This window comes from Indicator indicator, chromosome Z (genome assembly GCF_027791375.1).
Source record: "Indicator indicator isolate 239-I01 chromosome Z, UM_Iind_1.1, whole genome shotgun sequence".
Taxonomy (NCBI): Eukaryota; Metazoa; Chordata; class Aves; order Piciformes; family Indicatoridae; genus Indicator; species Indicator indicator.
This window is the reverse complement of record NC_072053.1, coordinates 19,800,357-19,825,608: the sequence shown is the minus strand read 5'-3', so window position 1 is coordinate 19,825,608 and position 25,252 is coordinate 19,800,357. Positions and strand designations below refer to the sequence as shown.

Genomic DNA, 25,252 nt, shown 5'->3' with positions numbered 1-25,252 from the left:
TTTCCAGATTTTCCCCAACCTTAAAACAGAAAGTTGATTACTGCTAATCTAATAATAAACCTGATAACAATGACTTTGGTCACTGTGTTGATGATAGACCAATAATTACACTGCAGAATGAATCTCTTTAAGAAAACAGCTACTTTAAATTCTTATGAAATGTTAAATATAAACAGCAGTGCATCTGTAGATAGCAGGTGAAGAGACAGATCTGAACTCAGCAAGATAAAGATACATCCTGCACTTATCTCAGTAGCATGTGTGTTCTTTGAATGCTTAATTGAATCCATCCCTGGTCAAATAGCTGCCTGCTTAGAGACAACAAAGTTCATAAACATCCTTGGTCCTGAGATGTGCCTGCATGAAACATGTTACAAAACCTTCTCTTTTGAAATGAGGATTGCCAAGGGTTAGAGCTGGGCTGGCCACTAGACAAGTTGCAGTCTCTCTATCTTAACCCCTTTCCCTTCCCAAGGAGGAAGAAAAAGGGAATAAGGGATAGAGACTTAAGGAGTGGAAAAGAAAATTAAAATGGCTCTGATGAAAATAATGACAGTAAAATGAAATATGTGCAACTATATACAAAACCAATATTGAACACAACCTTCCTGATGACAGTCAGTCACCATCACTACTGATGCTGTGGGCTGGCACTGGAGAATTCTTACACTGAACTCAGCAGCAGACAGGAACCAGATTCAGGAACATGCATCGTGATTGAAGACAGAATGCACAAAGTCCTCCCCCGACACCAACCACAGAAAGAGAGAACTTCACCCTTGTGATCCCTCAGCTTTGTACTGAATATGATGTGTATAAGAATACCTTGTGGGTCAGCTTAGGGTCACCTGAATTGTCTGCTTCACCCCAAAGGTGCAGCCTCTTGCTTGCTGCACCCATAATGTTACACACGGGATTTAGCAGTGACCTTTGTAGGAGCAAAGTAAAAGCCTTTTTGCATACCAGTCCTTGGTGGTAACTGTAAATATCTAGCTTTATCACAGGCTACAAGCAGATACTGTGTGCAGAAAACTGCTGTTAACTTCAGAAAGTGCAACTAGTTAGAAGAGATTCAACTGAAAAGTAAAATCACTGAACAGAACCAGTTCTGTTCTAGCTCAAACCAGGACAAAGATTCACTGAAAGGAGAAGCTGAGCCTCTGCTGCAGAACCTTTTGGCCTGGATGTTTCTTTTCAGAGCTGGCATCAATGGTGCTGGCTAAGTGTTGCTGTTAAGCGATGGATGACTCTTTTGAATCCTCTCTGCAAATGGAAGTGGCATATTTTAACACAATTTGTAACTCGAAGCTTTTCCTTATTTCCCATTTTGCAGCTTCTCTAGTTATGTAGAGGAAAAGCTAAGGTGTTTCTTGAACTCGAGGGGAAAAACACTAGAGAGTGCAGGAGTCTTTGTCTCTAGGCTGGTCTAATAGATGGATTTTCCTGTCAGAAGCTTACAGAAGATTGCAGTAGCTGATATACTGAAGATAAAACAAGATTAGAATCAACAGTGGACATACACAGATTTTCTTACAGCAAGGGTGTTAGAGAAGTTGGCAGGTATGGCATCTGGAAGCTTACTTGGAGAAAAACCATTGCTATTCATCTAAACCACAGGCCTCCAGGTGTCTTAGATATTATTGACAGCCATTTAAGTGTTGGGCCTTAGGATGTGTTCTACAACCTCCTGGTTTATAAGGAGAAGCAAAAAACATCCTGAAAACAAATTAAGACTTAGTTGAAGTTTAAGGGCATTAGTGCCTGGAAGTTTTGGGTTGGGCAAGGAGGAAGTTTTGTCGTGACTCAGTATGAACATTTTTTTTTTCTCACTTTCTCCCTGTAGCAAGCATGAACTGGAAAATCAGTCTCTATCAGAACTTTCTTTTGGCCCATTCCCCCGTACTGGAAAGCTGGAGAAGCAACTGTCATGGATATAAAATTTCATGCCTATTAAGAATTTCTTTTTGCCAAGGAGTTTGACTGCAGTAGTTCTGTACTGTCTGATAGCCACAAAAAACTGGCACACAGATTTCAGTTCTGTTACTGCATTGCGTTCCTGGCAGTCTGTGGATGCTTTACCACACAAGAAAGCAGACACAAATCCTAGATGTATTGGCCATTTGTAGTGGTGAGGCTATTTGGGTGTCATGTTTCCATCTCAAGCAACTTGTCACTACTGTGTGTTTCATGACATGGTGCATTTTGTTGCTTGTTTGTTTGTTTTGCACCATCATATGACACATGTGAGTTTGACTTGGATATAACAATCTCTACTATTAGTTTGTTTATGTAGGGTATATGCTTTTCCACAAGATTGATTCTTCTCTTTCTCAGAAGAGTGGAATATGCTGAAAGCAGCCATACGTAAGCTCTGAGTATTTCATAATGGAGATCACATTTATTCTGAAACTGTTTTTCCTTCTAGACTGTTGGCTGTGATTATGAGATAAATTCCAATGCAACTGAAGACCAGTGTGGAGTTTGCCTGGGAGATGGCTCTGCTTGTCATACAGTGAAGATGATGTTTAACCAAAGCGAAGGATTTGGTAAGTTGTGCTTCTCTTTTAAACTTTCCAATTGGCGGAGTAATTTTTCTACATAAAAGGGATTAAGTGCTTTTACTGCAAACTGGGTGATCGGTTTGTGTAGGAAAATGTAAATAGGCCTTGCTTATGATCTGTGATCACAGAAAAAATCTGTTGTCTCTCCTTTTTAAGTTCACCTTTTCCAATTAAAATTGTGTCGGAGACCACTAGGCCCTATGCAAGTTACACAGATAATAATAAAACCCCAAATGGCAAGCATTTAATAAATGAATATATCTTACCACCTTCAAAAATATGGGCCAGACCTCTGGACAGTGTAAAGCACCAAGAAAATGCTGGAATGACTTGTTTTTTGATCAATTTCAGAGTGTCATAAAACTGATACCATTGTCTCTAGTGACTATATGTGACCTCTTCCCATGCAGAACTTTGTGATGACTGCAAAGGAGCGTTACTGTGCACAGCAGAATGCTTGCAAGCTGTGCAGATTGTTTTAGAAGGAGAATAAATTGCACTGCTGGATGAGAACATGCATTGGAATAAAAGAAGTACTGAGGCATCAGGGACAGGGGTTTAGGACTGTGGCAGATGCAGGAAGTGTGGAACAAGGGGTAACAGCAAGAGGGAACGAGGTTGTGAGAATATAAGGGATCTGCCTCGGAAGAAGGAATAGGTAGGAAACAAATGGCAGTTAGAAGGATGGGCAGTTGTTCTGTCTTCATTGTTTTATGTCTGTAGGGGGAAATTGAATTTCCCACTTCCAGTAACAAGGGGTCAATGCATTTAAATCATTTAAATTTATGAAAATGAGGGACTGTACATTAGAAGCAGAGGTGTCATACTCTGGTGCTAGTCAGATAGCAAGATTAGATCCATGTCACTTCAATGAAAGAATGAATTTTAGCAAACCAGGAAACTGTGGCTGTATTCACCCTAAGCTTGAGGTTTATCCTGGTCCTGTTACCTCCTCAACAACTGTCTGTGACTGAATCAACTTGTGTTGTAGTCTCCGTGCTGCCCCTGTTTCTTTTTGTGCAGCTGAAGTGCGGAGATCTGGTATGTGCCTGAACTATCCCCAGGATGGAGCATGGATACAGCCATAATGCAAATATTGATTGTGAATCCTCACTTAGGAGACTGTCTTTAGACTGTATTTTTTTTTCCCACTACCATAACACACTGCAGTGCTCTCTACATTCTTATTGGAAGGCTGTATGCAATCATACTTTGACTTGCAAACCCACTATGTCACTAGAAGGCTGGGCTGTTTTCCACATGATATTCTTACAGTAGTGCCTAGAGCCTGGCTTACTGGAAAAGTGTGCCTCAAGAACACGCATTTTTAAGATATCTCACAGATACAGCAAGCTGGAGAGCAGGATGGAGCTGTTGTGATATGGGAAAACAGCTAGATCTGATTATTATCTGATCTGCAATACCACGCTAACCACCTGAGTGGTATATCTCCACTCTCATTTCAATGACAGCTCTCCAGTCCTGGAAGAGTTGTGCCTACAACAAGGGTTGCATGAATTTATTCATTTTGTGCTCTCATCCATGTTAGTAGCTTATAGATTTAATTTCAATTAAAAAGGGAAAGATCAATAGCAGCTGAGAGCAGCCACTTCACAAGTATGTGGTAGCACCCACAGTATAAATGCTTTAGGATTTAGTGAGCACAGCATTTTTTGTTAGCTAACAGTTTGGCTGTTACTGAATTCTATATCTCTAGATATTTATCCCATGAAATCATACAACCAGGAACAATTTCATAAGCACCACCAACATTATTTTTTAAAGAAAAATTTACTATATTGGATGACAGACTCAAAAGCTTACTGCTAATTAGCCTTGCTGTCTGAAGCAGGTAACATTTATTAGGAATTAGTGTGAAGTTCTGGGAAATCAGGAGGCAATTTAGCTACTCAAGAAAGGGAGGGCCAGCAAGAAGAGAGTGTCGTATATTGTCTAAATGTCAACATCTATCACTAGACAGTTGCAATACATGTAAAATCGGGTTTATGAGCAACAGCAGGTGATTCAGGCAAAAATAATTATGCAAAAACTTGGGAGTAGACACAATTTTATGTTACAACAGCAAGAAAATTACAGTTTATTGGTTTTATACTTTGTATTGTGAACAAATACTGTTCCAGTTACATCTGAAAAAAAAAAACTACTGGAAACAGACACCAACATTGCAAAGACAAGCTATCAGGGTGTGACACAATTAAGATTTTCCATGCTGTGTTAATTTGGCTTACTTGTGAGTACGCCTTCTAATTGAGTCTTTAGCCACACAGTTACATGCTGTGTTCTTAGCACTTCTCCTCTGCACTGAATGGATATAACATTTAGGACAATTGTTACACCTTGGTAACTTGTAATAGGTTTCCTGTAATGTAAGTTACTCAGTAATATTCCAGGTTTTGTTATTTCCTTCCCTTAAAAAGGCTGAGAAGTTTGGATTTCCATGGTCTGTTTAAGAAACTTGCTGAAGGTGGCATTCAGAAAACTCTCCCTCTAGAACATTAATCACTGGGGAAAATAAATTTATTTTATTATGTATTATTAATGTAATTAGGAAGGGCCTGAAAGATATTTTTTTTTTGGTACCATAAACAACATATGATATTAGAGCCAATACTTACCACCCCACGTAAAGGCAGCAAATTAAATTCAAATGTTAAAAACTTTAGAGCACTTATTTACAACAGCACAGGATATAAGTACTCTGGTAGGTGGAAAGAATTAATACTGAAAATCACCTAACTATGCCCAGTGTTTCTTTATCTCACTCATGTCAGTGTGTAATGAAAGGTGATCAGCTTATTTCACAAGAAAGCTGAACGGGACATGAGTCTCAGAATTTAGTCCATGACCTCAGCAGTGCGTGGTGAGGGCTGGGGAACGACGCATGATCCGGTCTTTAAGTAAACCTACATACACTGCAGCTTAAGCTCTCTCCTGCTTGTGGACCTGTCACCCACCCAATTTCTAAGGACCAGTAGGTGCAATAGCAAAAATACTTTCTGAGTTTGTGTTCAAATTACTGTGTGAACTTCCTATTTTTACAGTTCAACAGCCATAGCAATGGTGACTCACGATAAGGTGAGAAGTATAGAGCCCTATGTCATACATTGCCTGTTGTTCAAACAGAATTCTGTAAGGGATGCTGTAGATTCATTCTTAACACAGATACCAAAAATCTGTTTATTGCAGATAACTTTTTACATGAAGGCCTGTTGAACTTCCTCATGAGAATCACTGGATTACTAAAACATTCAACTGATCATAGTAATCTGAGGCCTTTGAATAACGACTCTTTTTTTTTTTTTTGTAGCAAGCTTTTCTATGAGAAACAATCATGAAGAACTTAAGTGACTTAAGGGACATGGAATTATGTACATACCTGTGCACTGATGACAGATGGAAACATTCCTTGCAATTTGGAAAGATTTTTCTCACAACTGACTGCTTATTTGCTGGGTGGCCCCAGCGTTTCTCCAGATCATCTCACATTGCAGTATTCCAGAGCCCTTGGGCATGGTTACGGAGATGTTCATACTCTTCTGAGTAGATTTTCCCTGTGAAGCTCAGAAAATAACTTTCCTCCATATCCCTTCTGAATACCCCTGTCTCTATGTGTGTTTGTATTCCCCAACTAATATAGGAAAATCTGGCCTGGAAAATCACAGTATTAACTAACTGAAATACAACATACATAATAACACATTTGTCTATGTTTTTAATCAGAGCTCAACGAAGTAAAATGCAATGACATTTCTATTGTTCACTTCCATGAACCTTTCTTGTTTCTTAGGGTATGTTGATATTGGGCTAATTCCAAAAGGTGCAAGGGGAATCAAAGTCATGGAAGTTGCAGAAGCAGGAAATTTCCTTGCTGTGAGAAGCAAAGACCCAGAAAAATATTACCTGAATGGAGGTTTTATCATCCAGTGGAATGGTGAATACAAAGTGGCAGGCACCATATTTCAGTATGACAGAACAGGGGATCTAGAAAATCTGACTGCGCCGGGACCCACCAATGAATCAATATGGATTCAGGTAAATAGGAGATCACTAGCAAAACCTGCTGGCTTTGAATGGCAGCAGAATGTGCCTCTGAAACAGAGGCTGGAAAAATATTTGTGTATAAACTGCACCTCCGGTAACACTGTCTTGTTAAATCAGTTGAGCTGCTTTGGAGATAAATAAAGGACACCTTGCTTGAGGCAGTTGTTCACCCTGCCTGAAAACAGGTGTGCCCAGTATCACAGTCTGATGGTTACTAAAGGCTGGTGTAATCCAGTGCTGTCACAAGGATAGGCATCCTGCCACCTGTATTTGGTCAGTCCTTTGGTCAAACTTCCTTGTCTCTTGTGCCAGAGACTTTGTGACTTTGATATGGAGCAAACCCAGATGATAAGTAACTGTTTATCACAAAAAGCAAGCTCATATCAAGCTGTGAACACTGCGAGCTAGGAAAGGCTGGCAGCAGTGACACCTTACACTAAGGAAGAAAATGCAGCATTAGATAAATGAATTAATGGCTTATGGTAAGCAAAATTGATATATTTGGCATCCAATGAGGTTGATCCCTTTTGTTTTCTTTGATGTTACCTTACAGATTCTAACTTAAACATAACCAGCTTCTGTTAATTAAATTTATCCATTTTTCTCTGAATTCATCTTTCCTGGCTTGTGTTGTCTGTGTATCTATCATGCAATCAGAAACATATTAGGAGTGTGATGGGAGCCACCTTCACACTTTAAATATCTGAAGAGAAGGCACATTTAATGGGTGCTCAACCTTTACTTGTAACAAGGTCAAGGAAAGATTTAGGAGGAAGAGTAGAAGTTCATTGCTGGTCTTTTTGACCTTTGATGATGTAAGTTTTTTTCTCCTTTGTATCAGCAAAACAGTAAATTTCTTGAGTGCTTCTTCTCCATTTGTGTTTTCCTTCTTAAAACAGAAACACTGGAAAATAATAAAGTAATATTAAAGCAGTGTCTGAATAAAATCCTTGCTTTTCTGATGTACTGGTTGTTCTGTAAAAGCTGTTTCAGAAATGTAGGGAAAGTATAATTTGTAATGTTGATAGGCAATTGCTCTTAATCAACAGCACATTTGGTAGTGCCTTGAATGGACTTGGCATTATCTTTACTTACAGTCAATTGGATAACAATTACTCTGACCTGTGCTTGCAAAAGTGTGTGGCCAGCAGCCATATCTTAGAAAGGTTCACACATATGCTTGTTGGTGCACAAAGGGAAGTTTTGACAGCCTGCTTTTCTAAACTGATAGCAGGCTCCCAAATGGGCTGCTTTAAACCTTGCTCATTCTTCTGTTTTCATGCTTTGAAAGCTTTGGGCCAGTAGATTATTAAAATCATAAGTAATTAAATATACTGCACTGTTTCTCCAGCTACTTTTTCAAGAAACTAATCCTGGAATCAAGTATGAATACACTGTGCATAAAGAAGAAAGTCATGAGAATGGAATTGAGGGGCCAGAGTATTTTTGGCAATATGGAAACTGGACAGCCTGCAGTGTTACCTGTGGAAGAGGTAATTCCTCTCTTCCTTTTCCTCTTACTCTTTGCCTTCATTACTGGCAAATCTTTAAGTTATTCCTCCAAAGTCCTCAAAGAGGTAAGATTCTTTAATCTCCATTTGTTGGGAAATCAGATCACATGGTTACAGTAATGTGTTTCGGCTTTAAAATAAAATGCTGTGAAATCATTTAAGGCAAACAGATTTCTGGTACACCTCCCCTGAAATTCTCAGCCTCTGGTGTTCAAAATGAAAAACAACAGCTTTCTTTTACACATAATTTGTTGTCAGTGTAGTTCACAATAGTCATAATTCCCAGCAAAACTAATTTCTGACCTACTCTTGTTTCCCTACTGAGTCTTTCAAATGTGTGAATTAAAGAAAATACTCATTTCTGTCCTGCCTTGATATGCAACTGTGCTGTTTGTGCATTTGTCAGTAATAGCTTTATTTAAAGCAGTCTTACTTGTCTTTACCAGTCTCAGTGCAATGGCTTGGGAATAGCTGCAGTTACATTGTGGTTCTGTGCAGCATGTTAAACCAGGCAACCAGAATGATGATCAAATATCTGGAAGTTTGCCTTTAATAACACATAGAGAATGCTAGCAGGAAAATAAAAGTAGTTAACATCAATGCTTGGAATAAACCATCGATAATGATAAAGAAGTCTGAAAGTTTCTTAACCAGAATAAAGGGAGTTGCCCTCTCCTTTGCAGAAATAATTTTTAAAATATGAGAAAAATGTTGTATGTGAAAGAAAATCTGCACCTTGGGAGAAGAGATGGCAGCCTTCCATCTGAATTAATTCCTGAGTTTAAATGAGGAGAAGTCCTGTAGATAAAAATGGGAACTTTGTTCTTTGACCATCTGTATGAAAGCTTTAGAGATCAGTAGAAGATCAATGTTACAGCCATTGGACAAAAAAAACATGAATAAGCCTTTTCCTAATGCTAAGAAAACTCTAATGTGTGGGGGGGTGTGTGGGGGGGTGTTTGATAATTATTGCTTTCATTAACAACTTTCCAGAAAAAAGAGAAAAGACAAGCCAACGCGGTAACAAATTCGGTTCACAGAATCATAGAATCATAGGGATTCAAATGGATCTCTGGAGATCATTGAGTCCAATGTGCCTGGCAAAGCAGGATCACCTAGGACAGGTCACACAGAAACATATACAAACAGGCCTTGAAAGTCTCTAGAGAAGGAGACTCCGCAATCTTTCTCGGCAGCCTGTTTCAGTGCTCCATCACCCTCACAGTAAACAAAGTTTTTCCTCATGTTGAGGTGGAACTTCCTGTGTTCCAGTTTGTGTCTGCTGCCACTTGTCCTATCACAGGGAACCACTGAAAAAAGACTGGCCCCTGGAGAGCTAGGCAGAGAGGAACATAATGAGGTTCAACAAAGATAAGTGCAGAGTCCTGAATCTGGGAAGGAATAATAAACTGCACCAGTACAGGTTAGGAGGTGATCTGCTGGAGAGCAGCCCTGTGGAGAAGGACCTGAGAGTCCTGGTGGACAAGAAGTTACTCATGGGACAACAATGTGCTCTTGTGGCCAAGAAGGCCAATGGGATCCTGGGGTGCATTAAGAGGAGTGTGTCCAGCAGATCAAGGGAGGTTCTCCTTTCCCTCTACTCTGCCGTGGTAAGGCCACACCTGAAATATTGCATCCAATTTTGGACTCCCCAGTTCAAGAGGGACAGGGATCTACTCGAGAAAGTCCAACTGAGAGCTACCAGGATGATTAAGGAACTGGAGCACTGCCCTATGAGGAGAGGCTGAGAGCCCTGGGGCTTTCTAGTCTGGAGAAGATTTAATAAATGTTCATAAATATCTGAGGGCTGGGTGTCAGGAGGGAGAGGACAGGCTCTGCTCAGTTGCACCCTGTGATAGGACAAGGGGTAATGGATATAAACTACAGCATAGGAGATTCCACCTCAACACGAGGAGGAACTTCTTCATTGTCAGGGTCACAGGACACTGGAACAGGCTCCCCAGAGGGATTGTGGAGTCTCCTTTGGAGACTTTCAAGACCCATCTGGATGTGTTCCTGTGGGACCTGTGTTAGATTCTATGGTCCTGCTCTGGCAGGGGGGTTGGACTCACTCTCTGGAGTACCTTTCAACCCCTAACATCCTGTGATCCTGTGATGTTATGGAAGACAGTGTCAAAAGCCTTGCTAAAGTCAAGGTAGACAACATCCATTGCTCTCCCTAACCACTGAGTCATAGAAAGCTGTCAGATTAGTCAAGCATGATTTTTCCTTGGTAAATCCATGCTGACTGCCCCTGATAACCTTCTTTTCTTCCATGTGCTTAGATGTGATCTCCAGAATGAGCTGTTCTGTCACTTTTCCGGGGGTAGAGGTGAGGCTGACTGGTCTGTAGTTTCTTGGCTCTTTCTTCTTGCTCTTTTTGAAGACTGGAGTGACGTTGGCTTTCCACCAGTCCTGAGGCACCTCTATCAGTTTCCATGATCTTTCAGAAATGATGGAAGGTGGCACTGCAACAAAAGCCAGTTCTCTCAGCAGCTGTGCGTGCATCCCATCAAGGCCTATGGATCTGTGCATGTTCAGTTTGCCCAAATGATCTCTAACCCAATCCTCACTGATCAGTGGAGAGTCTTGCTTCCACCAGGCTTTCTCTCTTCGCTCTAGGGTCTGGGATTCCTGAGGGCTGGTGTGACAGTTTTGACTCAGCCAATAACTGAGTTCCAACAGCCTGGCTCTCACAAAAATGACACTAAAGAAAAAAAAAACTAAAAAAATGTAAAAAGCCTCCCCAAAAGCCCCAAAGCCCTGTGTATTGAGATAAAGAGAGTCTAATGGAATAATACAATATACAATACTGTATACAGTGTATTTCACAGCAAAAACAGAAGCAAGCCCAAAATACGCCAAGCTCAGAACACCCAAACGCAGAAGCTGAAGAAGCCCCTGGAAACAGAAGCATCTCTCATTACAGTCCAAGCAACAAGCCCCATGATCCTTTGCTCTGGCCATCATGGTGGTTCCATATACATCAGACATGAAAGTCAGCATGGTACTGAATACTCAGCAGCTGATGCAGTAGGCTGGCTGTCTCGTCCGGAGGGGGAAAGAGACTCGGTTCTTCTTGAACATTCCTGTGTTACGAAATTAGAGGCACGAACAAGGCCCGAATATCATCAGCAAGGCTATTTATTAACAGAATCAAGTGGAGAGAACAGAAGAAGCAGGGGGGGGAGGGGGAGGAGAAGGAAGAGGAAAGGAATTATATTACCACCCTCCCCTCAGCCCCAAGACAGCTTGGGTCTGTGGAAGGGTGCTGCTGCCTCCTCATTGGCTTGTGCTGTCCACCCTGAGGGAGGGGAGGGAGAGATCTCAAAGTCCAAATCCAAGTCCTTCTCTGAACAGCCTCCAACATGTGGTGTCTTCAGTAAAGATGTCTTTTCTCATGAGTTGCAGCAGGCAGAACTTAGGGCACAGAGAGAGGGTTCCTCTTGGTCTGCTGCCTCCACACTATGTGGTGATGTCTTTCTCTTCTCTCCTTGTATTTTCTTCTCCTGTGCAGGCATTGCTCAGGTCTTTTATACAGTTTTTTAGTCACAGGGTTTTTTAGGTATGTGTCCAGGTATTGTCTCCAAGGAGTCTTCCTGTGTATTATTTCTTGTGTGCTTACAGGGGTCCAGCAGAGGAGGGGGGCCTCCACCAGCTCCTTTGCCTTTACAGATGATGAACCTGTTGTCCTTTTCACCATCCTCCCTTTCCAGGGTAGCTGATGGGTAGAGATGATCTTGTCTGTGCACTTTCCAGAGAGTCCTTATCCAGTGGGTCTGCCCATTACACATTTCTGTTGTCTAGGAGCAAAGGTGATTTTATCTTTGTTGATTCACATCAAGAGAGACAAGATTTAGTCTCTTACACTGTGCCAGCTAGTCTCTCCCAGCCGAAACCAAGACAGCAGATCTGCATTCTCTGTTACCTGGACTCCCACCTCATTCAGCAATGGGCCCACATTTTCCTATTCTTGTTTTTACCACTGATGTATTTGAAGAAGCCCTTGTTCTCTTTTACTTCCTTTGCCAGATTTAATTCTAAGAGCTCTTTGGCCTGCATCCCTGCATACCTTGTCAGTGTTCCTACAATTTTCCCAAGTACCCTCTCCCTTTTTCCACATACTGTGAACTTCTTTTTTCTACTTGAACCTTTTCAGCAGATCCATGTTCATACATACAGGTCTCCTGCCTCCTCTACTCGATTTTTTACTTAAAGAAATGCACCTGTCTTGAGCTTGGAGGAAGTGGTGTTTGAATATTAACCAGCTCTCTTGGCCCCCTCTACCTTCTTGAGATTTTTCCCATGGGATTCCTTCAAGTGGGTTTTTGAAGAGGACAAAGTTAACCCTCCTGAAGTCTAGAGTTTCAACCCTACTTGCCCTGCTTCATCCCTGTATGATACCAAACTCTACCATGTCTTGATCACTGCTGCCAAGGCTGCCCCCAACCAGACCTTCTTTGTTTCTTTATACAAGGTCCAGCAGCACATCTCTCTTCATTGGCTCTTCCACCACCTGCATCAGGAAGTTACTGTCAATGCACTGCAAGACCCTTTGAGGCCTTGTTGTCTGGCCTTTCCAACAAATGTCAGAGTGATTGAACTCACCCATGAGCACCAGGGCATGTGCTCTTGAGGCTACTTGCAGCTGCCTGTAGGCAGCCTCATCAACATCTTCTTCCTGGTTTGGTGGTTTGTAGTAGATATCTACAACAGTTTTGCCCATATTTGCATGCCCCTTAATTCTTGCCCATAAGCTTTCAACATATTCTTCCTCCTACCCTGGGTAGAGCTCAATACATTTCAGTTGTTCTCGCACATAAAGAGCAACTCAACCACCTTGCCTTGAAGGTTTGTTTTTCCTTAAAAGTACATAGCCATCCGTGACAACATTCCAGTCATGTGAGCTATCCCACCATGTCTCAGTAAGTGAATCAGATCACAGCCCTGCCACCAAATGCAGATCTCCAACTCCTCCTGCTTATTCTACATGCTGCATTGGTGTATGAGCGTTTCAGAGGGGGAGCTGAGCACGTGGGTTTTGCCCTTGAGGGGTAGTAGGCCTTCTGATTCTGAAAAAATGCTATCACACTGCCTCACAAGTGCTGGGCTACTACACCCAAAGGCCTCACTACCAAACCTATTTATATCTCTATCCCCCTTCAAATCTAGTGTAAAGCTCTGTCAATCAGTAGTGCAATCTCTTGCGCAAAGATACTCTTCCCCCTTTGAGAAAGGTGTTACCCTCGAGGTGCCAGAAAGCCTGATGCAGTATAAGCCACTCCATTGTCCAAAAAGCCAAAGTTGTTATGGTGACACTAGCTACAGAGGTATGTATTAACTGACTGTGTTCATCTGTTTATCCCAGTGTTGCTGCTTGTGACTAGAAGAAGAAGAGAGGAGAAGATAGCCTGTGCCCAGAATCCCTCACCATGGGTCCCAGAGCTCTAAAGTCTCTTTTGATTGCTCTTACACTACCCAGTCTCAGCTTGCTCTCAACATTGATCAGCAATGGGTAGTAGTCTGAGGACTGTACCAAACTAGGAAGTTTTCCTAGTGACATCCTTAACCTGGGCTCTGGGGAGACAGCTTACTTCTCTGTACAGAGGGTCTACCTGGGATATTGGACTCTCTGCTCCCCCGAGGAGGGAGTCACCTACAACTATGAGTGTTTTTTTCTTCCTCATGGGTATAGTTATAACACAGGCAGTAGGGCTTTCTGATTGTGGACATAGCTCTGTTGTAGACTGCCCATCTTCCACATTGTCATTTGATTGGACAAGAGCCTCCTATGTTTTTCAGTGGCACCTGGCAGGGTGAGGTGAGCAAGGAAGGAGTTCATCTATTGACTCAACCATGAACTTGCCTCCATTCACTGCTCTCATCGAGGCTACTGCTTCCGGTCTGGTAGGGGCTGGATACAAAGGCCCCTTGTTCCTGTGTACTTTCTGATGGGTACTTCCATTTTTGTTTCAGGGAGGGCAGAGTCTGGCTTCACCAGTCTGTCTCCTGTTCTGATTCCCTGATCTTCCTCAACGTTTCAATTTCTTCTTGCAACTCTTCTGCCTAACGGAGGAGATGATCCACCAGCTTGCAGTGCACACAGCATTTGTCACAACTCCCACTTGATGCCTTTTGCGAGTCTGGAAGCAGTGATGAATAAGGAGTAACAATTTTTTTAACATTCCTGTCAGGGAAGACACTGAAGTATTGTATTTTCTGTGGTTTGGACGAAGGATATTGCATAATCTTAATTTTAGAAGACTAAAGGAATTTTAGAAGAATATTCCATCCACATAGCATTTGTATATTATAAAAAATATTTTAGTATAGATAATGCACATATTCTAGAGGTGTTTATACATCCATATATAAATATGTATATCTGTTTGTGCAGATATGTGGTTTGTATTTTGGAGGTTGTTTTTGGTAAGAGTCTCTCAGCACAAAACACCACGTGCTTTCTGGTTAGCAGGAAACAACATCTCTAAATAGGTACCCAAAATAACTGTTCTGCTTAGCTGCATGCTCTGTGTTTCAGGTCTGATACCTAGTTGTGAATAGTGTTTAATGAACAGTTGTCATAACAAAAAGATGGGGAGAAAAAGTGTTATTAAGCTGTTTGTTGGGTTGATTTGGTTTTTTTACATCAGCTGCACTTTTCCAGGAACTGTTTCTAACTAAGTAAATTATAACCCTGTGTACTACCTTCTGACTATAGAACTTGATTTTAACTGTCACCTGGATCACTTAAATACAGGACTGGAGGATACAGTGTTTTTTTCAGATTTTATTTAATAAGAGGCTTCCTCTGTTTACTGTCTTCAGGCTCGTGATAAATATTTTTTGAGCTCATTGGCTTTTTCTTTACATAAGTAGAAATTATGTGTTTCAGACAAGATTGTGGATTTATTGACATGAGTTTACAGGAGAACCAAAAGGTGCATCTTAACAGGCACAGAACCCTTACCAGTTCTCTTCATCCCTTCATGGACAGGAGAAAAGAAATTAAAAGACTCTTTGCTCTCTTCTCTTGCATACATACATTATAAAAGCAGCTGAACAGGTCTGAAGGAGGATGTAATCTGCTAATATTTAACACACTCAGGGTATTGTTGCTTACTCCCTTACCCAGAAAAACAGGAAGCCTTGGCACAGAGTTTCAATGTGTCACCTGAACATGGGGAGTCTGTATGCAGCTTTCTGCAGGTACTCAATGCTTAACCTGGTTGCTTAACCTAGGCTGTCTGAATCTGGACCAGCTGTGTTGTTGTCATAGTAGCTTGGCATTGAATCTGATATAGGTATCCCTACTAAGCACCCGTGCTGATACAGTTCCCATAGCAGGTTTATCCCCAGATCATCAGAGCACACACACATCAGCAGAAATACCTGGAGCTTTGTTGCAGGGAAGGTGTATTTGGAAAACGTTAGGTCTCCATCATTAGGGAAATTGGAAACTAGTCTTGCTACATTTAGCAAAGAATATGGTTATGGTAGTGATTGTGGACCTAGAACCAGAAAGTCTCACACGGTTATGCATTATAGTGGCTTGATTCCCCCAAGTTCAATTCAGAAACAAGGGGGAGCATGAAGGCAGAACTACATGTTCCTGATGTTGCTGGATTGAGCAATAACTTTCCCTAACTTCCAAAGAGCTTCCTTCTGTCTTTAGATGATGAGATTGATTTTATCTCAGTGTACACTCTGTTTAGATTCAGAGTTCATTGTTGATGGCAGTAACAGACCATTTGTGCCAAATCTCAGGCCTTTGAAGAATTTTGAAAGGTCCGTAAGATGAAGTACATTGAAGCAGTCAAGATCATCTTCTGCTACTGGTGTGTTGCATGACAGGTCTTAATGAAGACAAGCCTGCGGTGGGAATCTAGGAGACAGGAAAAGTTGCATTTGTTTAGACTACAAGTAACCATAAAGTAACCTTGAAGGAGTTTTGCAGGTTTTGTTTGGTAAATAATAAACAGATAATTTTTTTAGGAAGGAAGGGAAGGAGGGCCAAGAAAGGTATATCACTGAACCAACTTTCATTGCCTCAGCTAGTGGGAGAAATTGTTCCTTTACCTAGAATTTTGTTCTCCTAGCAAACCTGGACCTGCCTAAATAGGCCTCTCATCATAACTGGTACCAGTATATCCAAGGGCTCTTTGGCTTGTTTTAGCCACAAGTACCAGGACAATGCAAATGAAAGTTCTCTGGAGCCAAGAGAGTCCAGGTGAGTTAGGGAGTTTCAAACGGGGCTACAGGCATGAGATTAGGGTGATACAGGAAAGCCTCATGTATCCTAGAATTAGAAATACGGTTTTAGTCCAATGATACAGCTCCTTATTCAAGGAAGACATACCTGGAGAAAGTCCTAATGATGAATAATATTTTTGTAGAGTGAAGCTGTCCCTTCTCAGAATTAACCCAGGGCAGCTTCATAAAGATATCTTCCAAAAGATTCTTGATGTCAGTGGAGCACCACACCATGGCTTGATGTGTGTTCTTTGCCCGCTCTGTTGCAATTGAGAAAGAGAAAATGTAAACATGTTCATGTTTTCCTTCATTTCTTTCATGTGTCCCCGTTTTTTGTAGTCTCAAAGAGTAGGTCTGGCCAGCCTACAATAACAGCATTTAACAGGGGAAAAAAAATCATGCCTGAAAAAAAAAAATCAGTGTTTCCTGTAGCAAACATACATAATATCCATGCAGGAAAAAGGGGAAGACATGGCAGTAGCTGATACCCATTTGCAATGTATAAAATAGTGCATTAATTACACTGTAATCCATTTCATGACAAACACTGAAAGGGATAATTACAGTAAAAAGTCATAAGCCTTGCTCTGTCCTCACTGCATGGCAGTTTGACTCTCTTCCTGCCATTTTTTATATGCAGAAAGGAGTCAGAATATGTTCCCACCAGGTAGTGTCCTGCAAACAGCAGCACCCTTTGGCCAAGAGGCTGTCCTGCCAGAGCCTAATGTCAAGACAGCATATAAAGCCCTTAATCTTTTCCATGGGAAGATTAATTTAAATACCCCACTGATGTTTTTTCCCATAGACCAACTGCCCATTATTCTCTCTTTAAATAATGACCAATTAGAAATTACAAATATAAATCCTTCATCCTTGTCTAAAAGCTTTAATCCTATTTCTTAGATCTGGCTTTGAGTGGCATTGAATGTTACAAGAAGCTAAGCACAGTACAGCTTCAGTTAGGGGAGAATATTAGGCAACCTCAACAATTTACTTCTCTATAGATAACTCCAGTAATTAGCAGATTTTAAAAACTTTGCAAAAGGACTTAACTGTAAGGTTTGTTTGGGGGCTAATTGTTTTGTGGCCTAAAAAAGCTTCACACTATTTTTGGTGCTGGTTTGCAAAATTGCCTCCAGATGTTCCTGAACTGGAGTGTAGTCGTAAAGTTGTAGCACTAGTTTTAGAAAGTGAATGTCGCTGTATTTTCTTCCACTGCTATGGGTCCAAGTTTTATAACACCTAGAATATAAAGACTGGCTCTTGCATTGTGTACATAAATTGTTCATACACTGAATATAATTTTGTTCATTCAAATACCAAAGTGAACTCCTTGCGGAGTAACTGATTTGATGCACAGCTATGACGATTACATTTAAAATTAGTTTTAGAATCAGGTATGCTCTTTTGCATGTACATTTGCTTCTAGTTCTTCATTTCTTTTGTTCTCGGATGTAATTTTGCCCGAACTGAAAGCTGTGCAGCCCATAGATTTCTAATTTCTGTTTCCAAAATGTTCATCACACAAATTATTTTAAACTGGTACTTTTTTTTTTTTTCAGACTAAGTCAGAAATCTGTAGCAAATTAAATCAACTTCCCATCTAAACAGCATTGCATTAGGGCTGAACTGTCACAGAGAGATAGAATCTCTGAGCAGATTCTGTGAAATCAAGACCATTCTTGAATCTGACTGTTGTCGTTCTTGATTTCTCTTTTTTTTTTCTTTCTCAGGAGTATCCATAGGTTGTCTTTCACAGGCCTGAGGTGGTATACTTCTTTGTAAAGGAGCATGAATGTGGGAAGGGCTGTGGTGCATTTAGTATTGAGGGAAGCTGAAAGGACCCTGTCTAGAGAAAACTAAAAAAAAAAACAAAACAAGATCTCTGGAGTGAGATTATGACCACAGAGACAATGTCCTGATAAACACAGCCAGCATTGCTGTCAGGCAAAAGTGTTCTTTCTGACCAAAACATGGTCAGAAAGAATTAAAAGAGGCAAAGCAGGGGAAATAGCTACCCTTTCAAACCCCTATGTAAATACTTTACATTTTCAATTTTACTGGGTTTTTTTTTAAGTATATTGAGAAATTTTAATCTGGGAATTAAAATAGGATATTGCACCATTAAGTTATGTAACTATATAAGTGTTTGGTGGGGCAGGGTCAGTGTGAGGCAGCTAATTTTTTACTTACACAATGTTTTCTAGTTTAACTTGCTCAGGCTGAAGCCTCCCTTCCTCTGTGTTTCATTATATCATTATACGTATAACCTACATTTATATGTGTGTCAATATATGCACATAAGATTCCTTCCAAGTTTGGAACTGAACTTTACACAGTCATGATAAAAAAATGTGCATTTATGGCTTCTTTAAATACACACATCAACAGAAGAATTTTCCAGATTCTGAAACTACAATTGGGAGTTTGTGTAACTTCCGTAATAAAAATTATTCGTATGAATAAGTTAGTTTATTGATGTGAGTGATCAGCAAATGTCTCATGAGAATGTACAGCCTCAAAACAAAATTTTGCAAAGATTTATGGTAGTTTTAAAGTGAATTACAGGAGCTGAAATATCGCTAAAAATGTTATCAAAGCAAGAGAGTTATTACTTGCACTTTTCATAGCATAAAACTGAGCACTGTTCACTGGGGGTCCTGCACTGAACCAAATAGTTTTCTACTGCTTGAAGTCCCCTAGGGACAGGAAAGTGCCTCACACAGCCATGATGCAGAGCCATGCAGCTACTTCCACATGCCTCTGCAAAAATTATTAATGTGACCACAGGGCTGTAGTCCCTTAGTCCTCGCTTCTAGGTGAAAATAATTCTTGTTTTAGCAAACCAGCCTTCATTTCTGACTGGAGGAGACTCAGTCATCCTGTGCTATTATTAGTAATTGTCTTACATGTTTTCAGTCTCATGTCTGAAAGTGCTCTAAAAGCTATTATCATTTTTTCATAGTGTCACAGACCTGGTGTATTAAGATGCTGTAAAAATGCGATACGGCTTTCCATCTGCTTCTATGAAATGACCAAAATATGCATAGAAAGTTGAATTTTCTTGTTCTGTGGAGGCCTTTTTCAATAATCTCTGACTACAGCTTCCCCTTCACACATGCTCAGTTCTTGCACCAGAAGTTACCTCTGTTTCTTGCTTTTTATTTCCTAGTAATAGAGTTGGCATTTTGTCTTGCGGTGGTTTTTTTTTTGGTTGTTGTTGTTGGGTTTGTTGGTTTGTTTTTTTTTTTTTCTGCATTTATTTTCATAAGTAGATTGTTAAATTTTGGAAAGTAAAAAAAACTTGAATGCCAACATGAAATTACTTCAAGCAAGATAACCATAATGCTAGCATGAAATTTTAGGAAATATGTTTCAATTGCCATATATGGAGACACTGCTGTATAGAGTAACATAAGTATATGTTGTATAGAGAAGTATTTTCATATTGCAGAAGTAATATTATCTGTGGATTATTGCTCTTCCAAATAGTTTCCCACACTGGTTATTAAGAGGTGTGAGGCAAGAAAAAGCTTGATGCCTAAATATTCTGAAAAATAGCTTAATACTTAGCCCTAACAACATAGTAACAGCTGTGTTAGGCCTGTTGCTTCTCAGGAGAAGGATAAAAGTCACAAGAGGTAAAGTGACCTACCATCTGCATATGAATTGCTGTGGATTAATAGCACATTAAATTTAAAGAGAATTAATAAACAAGATTTCTTCAGTGAGACCTGAACAGGATAGAGAGTACTAGGGACTTGGGCCAGATGTTCAGCAAGAGCAAGTGTAGTATGCTGCACCTAGGGAGGATAACCCTATGCGTAAGTACATGTTAGGGATTGCCCTCTTGGAAAGCAGCTGTGCTGAGAAGTCTACCTGACAAGTAAAGTGTGAGCCAGCAATGTGCCCTGTGGCCAAGAAGCCCAATGGTATCCTGGGGTGCATTAAGTAGAGTGTGGCCAGCAGTGACACCATGTCCTGGTGTACCGTGTCCAGTTCTGGGCTCTACAGTTCAGAGGGACAGGGATACGTTAGAGAGAGTCCAACAAAGTCCCGTGAGAATGATGAAGGGACTGGAACATTTGTCTTAAGAGGAAAGGCTTGAGAGACCTGGGACTGTTTAGTCTGGAGAAGAAAAAGACCAGCAAAAATACCCTTGCTGTGAATAGCTTAGTGCTGCTGGTTTGCCTCTTACCTGTGAGTAATCCAAGAAGCGTTCATAGCCCCTTAGACATGCTTCAGAGCCTGCAGGAGCCTTTTCTGAGGCTGTCAACTAAATTGAGATTAAGTGCTTTATAATGTATTGCTTTAGCAATCTGGTCCAAAAGAGCTCTGCTTAACACCTTTTCATCTTGGTTAAAGGATGCTTGTACCTGACTCAGCCCAGAAGTTCAGTAGAACTGGCTTTCAGAGCTGCTACTGTGTTCTTGGATGTGAGTACAGCCACTGTGTGCTCCCCATGCTGGAGGATTTTTACAGCTCATCCCCAGCCTTCCTGGATTACTGTTAACCTTTTTTGTGTCCTTCTCTCACAGGAGTGCGGCGCCAGATTGCCCACTGCATGCGAAGGGGAAGTGGAGCGATCAAAAACTCCTTCTGCGACCCAGCCACACAGCCAAATGGGAGGCAAAAGAAATGCTACGAGAAGGACTGCCCACCCAGGTAATGGCAGCCTTATTCAACAGAAAATGTTGGTGGAAATGCACTATTCTATGACTCTGGTTATTATACCTCCTTTATAACACTTGTTACTTGACATCTTTTTATTATATTCTTTCTATTCCCATAACATTATTTTAATTCATCTTCAACTCTTTTTCTTCTGTTCTACCATTTTAGCTAGTAAGGTAAGGAAGACTAACCACAACAACCATTCCTGTGGGCTTGTAAAATAGACATGTATTTGCTGGAAGGGATTGATATGTTTTAGTCTCATGCTTTAAGTACTTGAACATCTTACTTTTTTTGTCGTTGTATTGGGTTTGGCTGAGCTGGAGTTAATTCTCCTCAAAGCATCCTTCTAGTGCTGTGTTTTGCAGCAGTAGTCAATAACACAGCAGTGTTTTGGCTACTGCTGAACAAGTATCAAGGCTGTGTCTTTCCCATATTTCCCTACCCCAAGAGTATGCCAAGGGCTGGGCAAGATCTTGGGAGGGGACATAGCTGGGCCAGCTTACCCCAACTGGCCAAAGGAGTATTCCGTGCCATATGACATCAGCTCAGATACAAGAATGAAGTGAAAGAAGGAACTGGGGGGCTTCATCCATGGTGTCTATCTTCCTAAGGAACCCAAGCTTGCTTCCCAAGACCAACCATCATCCTGCTGATGGGAAGTAGAGATTAACATCTCTCTCTCTTTCTGCTTTCGCTTCCATGCAGTCTATTGCTTTTGCTTATTATTGTTATAAAATTGCTTCTATCTTATTACTGGCTTTTGTTATATTTTTCCTCTCTCCCCTGTCCATTTAAGAATGGGAGTGATAGAGCATCTTTGGTGGGCATTTGGCCCCTAGGCCATGGCCAAACCACCACAATTGTCTTCATAAATTATTTATCGTGCTTTTCACAACGGTGTACCAATCCTTCCCTAGTAATCCTAGTTAAGGCAGAGTCAAATTGAAGTGCATCATGTTAACATTTGCTAGCCGTGAATTTCATGAAGCTTTCATGTGAAAAAACACTGCATGGCTCTTGGTTTTATTAGTTATTTCCAAGTATCTTCACAAAAGTACGTGATACCTCCTCCCAGAATTAAATCTTTGCACTCACAGCCTCCATAAGGGATTGTTAAAAGCATTTCATAACACTCTGTGGATTGCTAGAATATCAGCTGTTGGTAGATCAAACTTATTAACTAGTTGACTAGTTACCAGCTGAGGCAACTCACGTACATGGGGGCATTTTTTATTTATAACACATATAAGTCGTGATGTTTATTCCAGAGTATCAAATAAGCCCTGTTTATGTAATTTTTTTGAAGTTATTCAGGCTTGCTCTTGAAAGTGAGGGAGAAGAATTTGTCCCTTGTTGTGCAGATTGTAGAATTAGGTTACGTTTGAACCATGCTCTTCTGCAAGTGAGGCAGAAAAACTCTCATATGCTACCAGCCTGAGTGGTGCTTCTTAAGTTCGTGCTGTACTGCAGAGGAGAGCACTAGTTATCCTTCTGAGGATAGCAAAATGCTGACAAAATGCAGTGTAGGAAACCCATAGTTCTAGAGTCACCTTGTGTGTTTATTTTTGTCTTACTAACAAAAAAGTGACTCTAGTAGTTTGACTTCTATCTAAGTCCCTGTTGTGTCTCCTACAGGGCCTACACATCTGAGGAGTAAAGACAAGGCAAGCATAAGTTATATCTCATTCTAATACTCTTCCAGCTTCCAACTGGTTGTAATGCAAGACATTTCCAGAGGCCTTTTATAACCTGCCAAATCAGTGATCTCCAATGGACTTGTTTTCAAATACTTGTCCAGCCTACCTCTGCAGCCTTGTTAAACTTCTATCATACAACCTTCTCTGCAAAAAGTTCCAAAGATTTAATTCCTGATGTGAAAGATGTGAAACACCATTTCATTTTAATTATTTTCAGCCTGGCTTTCACTAGTTTCCATTGGTGGCCCTGAATTCTTCTGCTGGAAGAGGTGGTAGTGAAGAGTGAATTCCAATCCATCCTTCTCAAGCCCTTCGTTTTATAGATCTGGTCTTTCTTCAAGGCTGTGATCCCAGCATGGGATTTTGTAGCTGCTTGCTTTCCGTCGCCCTCTAATCCAGATAGACAGTTACACATTTTCATCTGAAATGTAAGACATCACACAGTTTATTGGTTTGTTAATTGTAAAGAAAATCTGAATGTTGGAGGAAGGTTTGACTGTCCCATACAGCATGATACAGGGTAACTGAGAGTTCATATGAGCTGCTAAAGACCAAGTGTTCTGCAGAGAGGTGGCTAAAGGCTGTGCTAGGGGACAGTGCTGTTAGACACAGTGCAGGGCATCTTTGATCAGTGCTACAGCCACAGGAGTGAAACAGATGACCTCACACTTTCCAAGAGTTTCTTCATAGGAATAACCTTTCTAAAACAAGGAGGATGTTCTTTTGTGTAACTCTCCCTCCTATGATCTACTAAATCCCATTGATGGAAAGAATGCTACCGTGAAACTGGCTTCTAGACCACTAAATCAGAATTAGATAATTTATCAAACAGTAGCTGCTTGCAAAGAACAGAATTACTATAATGTTTCACAGAATCATGGAATCGTTCAGGTTGGAAAAGACCCATTGGATCATCAAGTCCAACCGATAGCCCTACTCTACGAAGTTCAGCCCTAAATCATATCTCCAAGCACTGCATCTAAACAACCTTTAAACACATCCATGGGTGGTGACTCAACCACCTCCCTGGGCCATTCCAATGCCTGACCATTCTTTCAGTGAAAAAAAATTTCCTAATGTCCAGTCTAAAGCTACCCACTCACAGCTTGAGGCCATTCCCTCTTGTTCTATTGCTAATTACCTGTGAGAAAGAGACCAGCACCAACCTCTCTATAACATCCTTTCAGGTAGTTGTAGACAGCAATGAGGTCTCCTCTCAGCCTCCTCTTCTTCAAGCTAAACAGGTCCAGCTCCTTCAGTTGCTCTTCTCCAGGCCCTTCATCAGCTTTGTTGCGCAGCTCTGCACTTGCTCCAACACTGCGACATCTCTCTTGCATTGAGCTGCTGAGTACAGGGGGACAATCACCTCCCTGCACCTGCTGGACACAGCATTTCTAATACAAGCCAGAATGCCATTGGCTTTCTTGGCCATCTGGACACACTGCTGGCTCATATTCAGTTGTTTGTCAATTAGAACCTCCAGGTCCTTTCTGGTTATAAAAAGGAATATTTTTTTATATTTTATAATTAATATCTTGGGCGGTGGTATCTTCAACCACCACCATAACTTACTTACAGAATAAGTATTCACAGGTTCAGTTATTCAGTTGTGGGTTTTACACTGCACACATAAAGAGAGTTAAATGATTTAAGCACAGATCTAACCTTTCCAATATAGCAATTAAAATTGGAAATACAGGTGCTGTGATCTGTGGGTTTCCCACAAATGGGATTCCGTGGCAGATTGGTCAGGTACTCAGGACTTGCTCCTCTGTCTGGTATCTTCCCACATGCTGTGGCTATAATTTGAGCAGTCCTTGTCTCAGAGACGGCTAAGGAGCCTCTCTCTTGTCATGCCCAGTTCTCAGTCTGGACCTTTCCCTTGGCTCGGAGAGGGCTAGGGGGCCTCTCTCATGTGTGCTTTGTCACTGGGCTGCAGCCTCTTCTGGGATTCAGTTCTCTTGGAGCTTTTCCCCTTTCTGCTGTGGTCCAGGTGCAAGGCCTGGGTGAAATTGTTGGTCTGCTAGAGCAGGTTCATCAGCTGCTCTTGGGCAGCATTTGGTTCTTGTTGCTGTCTGGGTAGGACAAGGCAAGCTGCCTGACTTCTGGGCTGGTTTAAATACTGTCCCAAGACAATTAATGCCCTTTGGTGACACAGAACCCTGATAACTGGACTAATAGGATGGTGCATATCCGAACATGGGCAGGGGCAGACACAGTTCACAGCTGTGTTACAAAGTTAATTACACGTGATACATGTATATCTGGACCCCCGGAAGTGTCCAGGTTTGCACACTCACAGGTGCTTACAATGTTAATCACACATGCTATACATTTACCTTGGCCATCTGAACCCCAGGAACTGTCCAGGTTAGCACATTTGCAGGTGCTTAGCCCAGTGTCTGGGCTAGGGCATGTTTGGAGGTTTGACCCTTCAGGACATTCTGCCAGACAGCTTTCCAGCCACACTTCCCCAAGCCATGTCTTATCT

At 41.1% G+C, this 25,252-nt stretch overlaps 1 protein-coding gene across 1 annotated transcript in view; it reads left to right on the top strand.

The window, feature by feature from the left end:
- Positions 1 to 25,252, top strand: part of ADAMTS12 (ADAM metallopeptidase with thrombospondin type 1 motif 12) — a 183,165-nt gene that overhangs the window by 141,501 nt on the left and 16,412 nt on the right. Inside the window, exons 14-17 of the mRNA XM_054397760.1 lie at positions 2,426 to 2,546; positions 6,370 to 6,614; positions 7,975 to 8,116; positions 20,926 to 21,052. Coding sequence (XP_054253735.1) covers positions 2,426 to 2,546; positions 6,370 to 6,614; positions 7,975 to 8,116; positions 20,926 to 21,052 — 635 coding nt within the window. The remainder of the gene's footprint in view (positions 1 to 2,425; positions 2,547 to 6,369; positions 6,615 to 7,974; positions 8,117 to 20,925; positions 21,053 to 25,252) is intronic.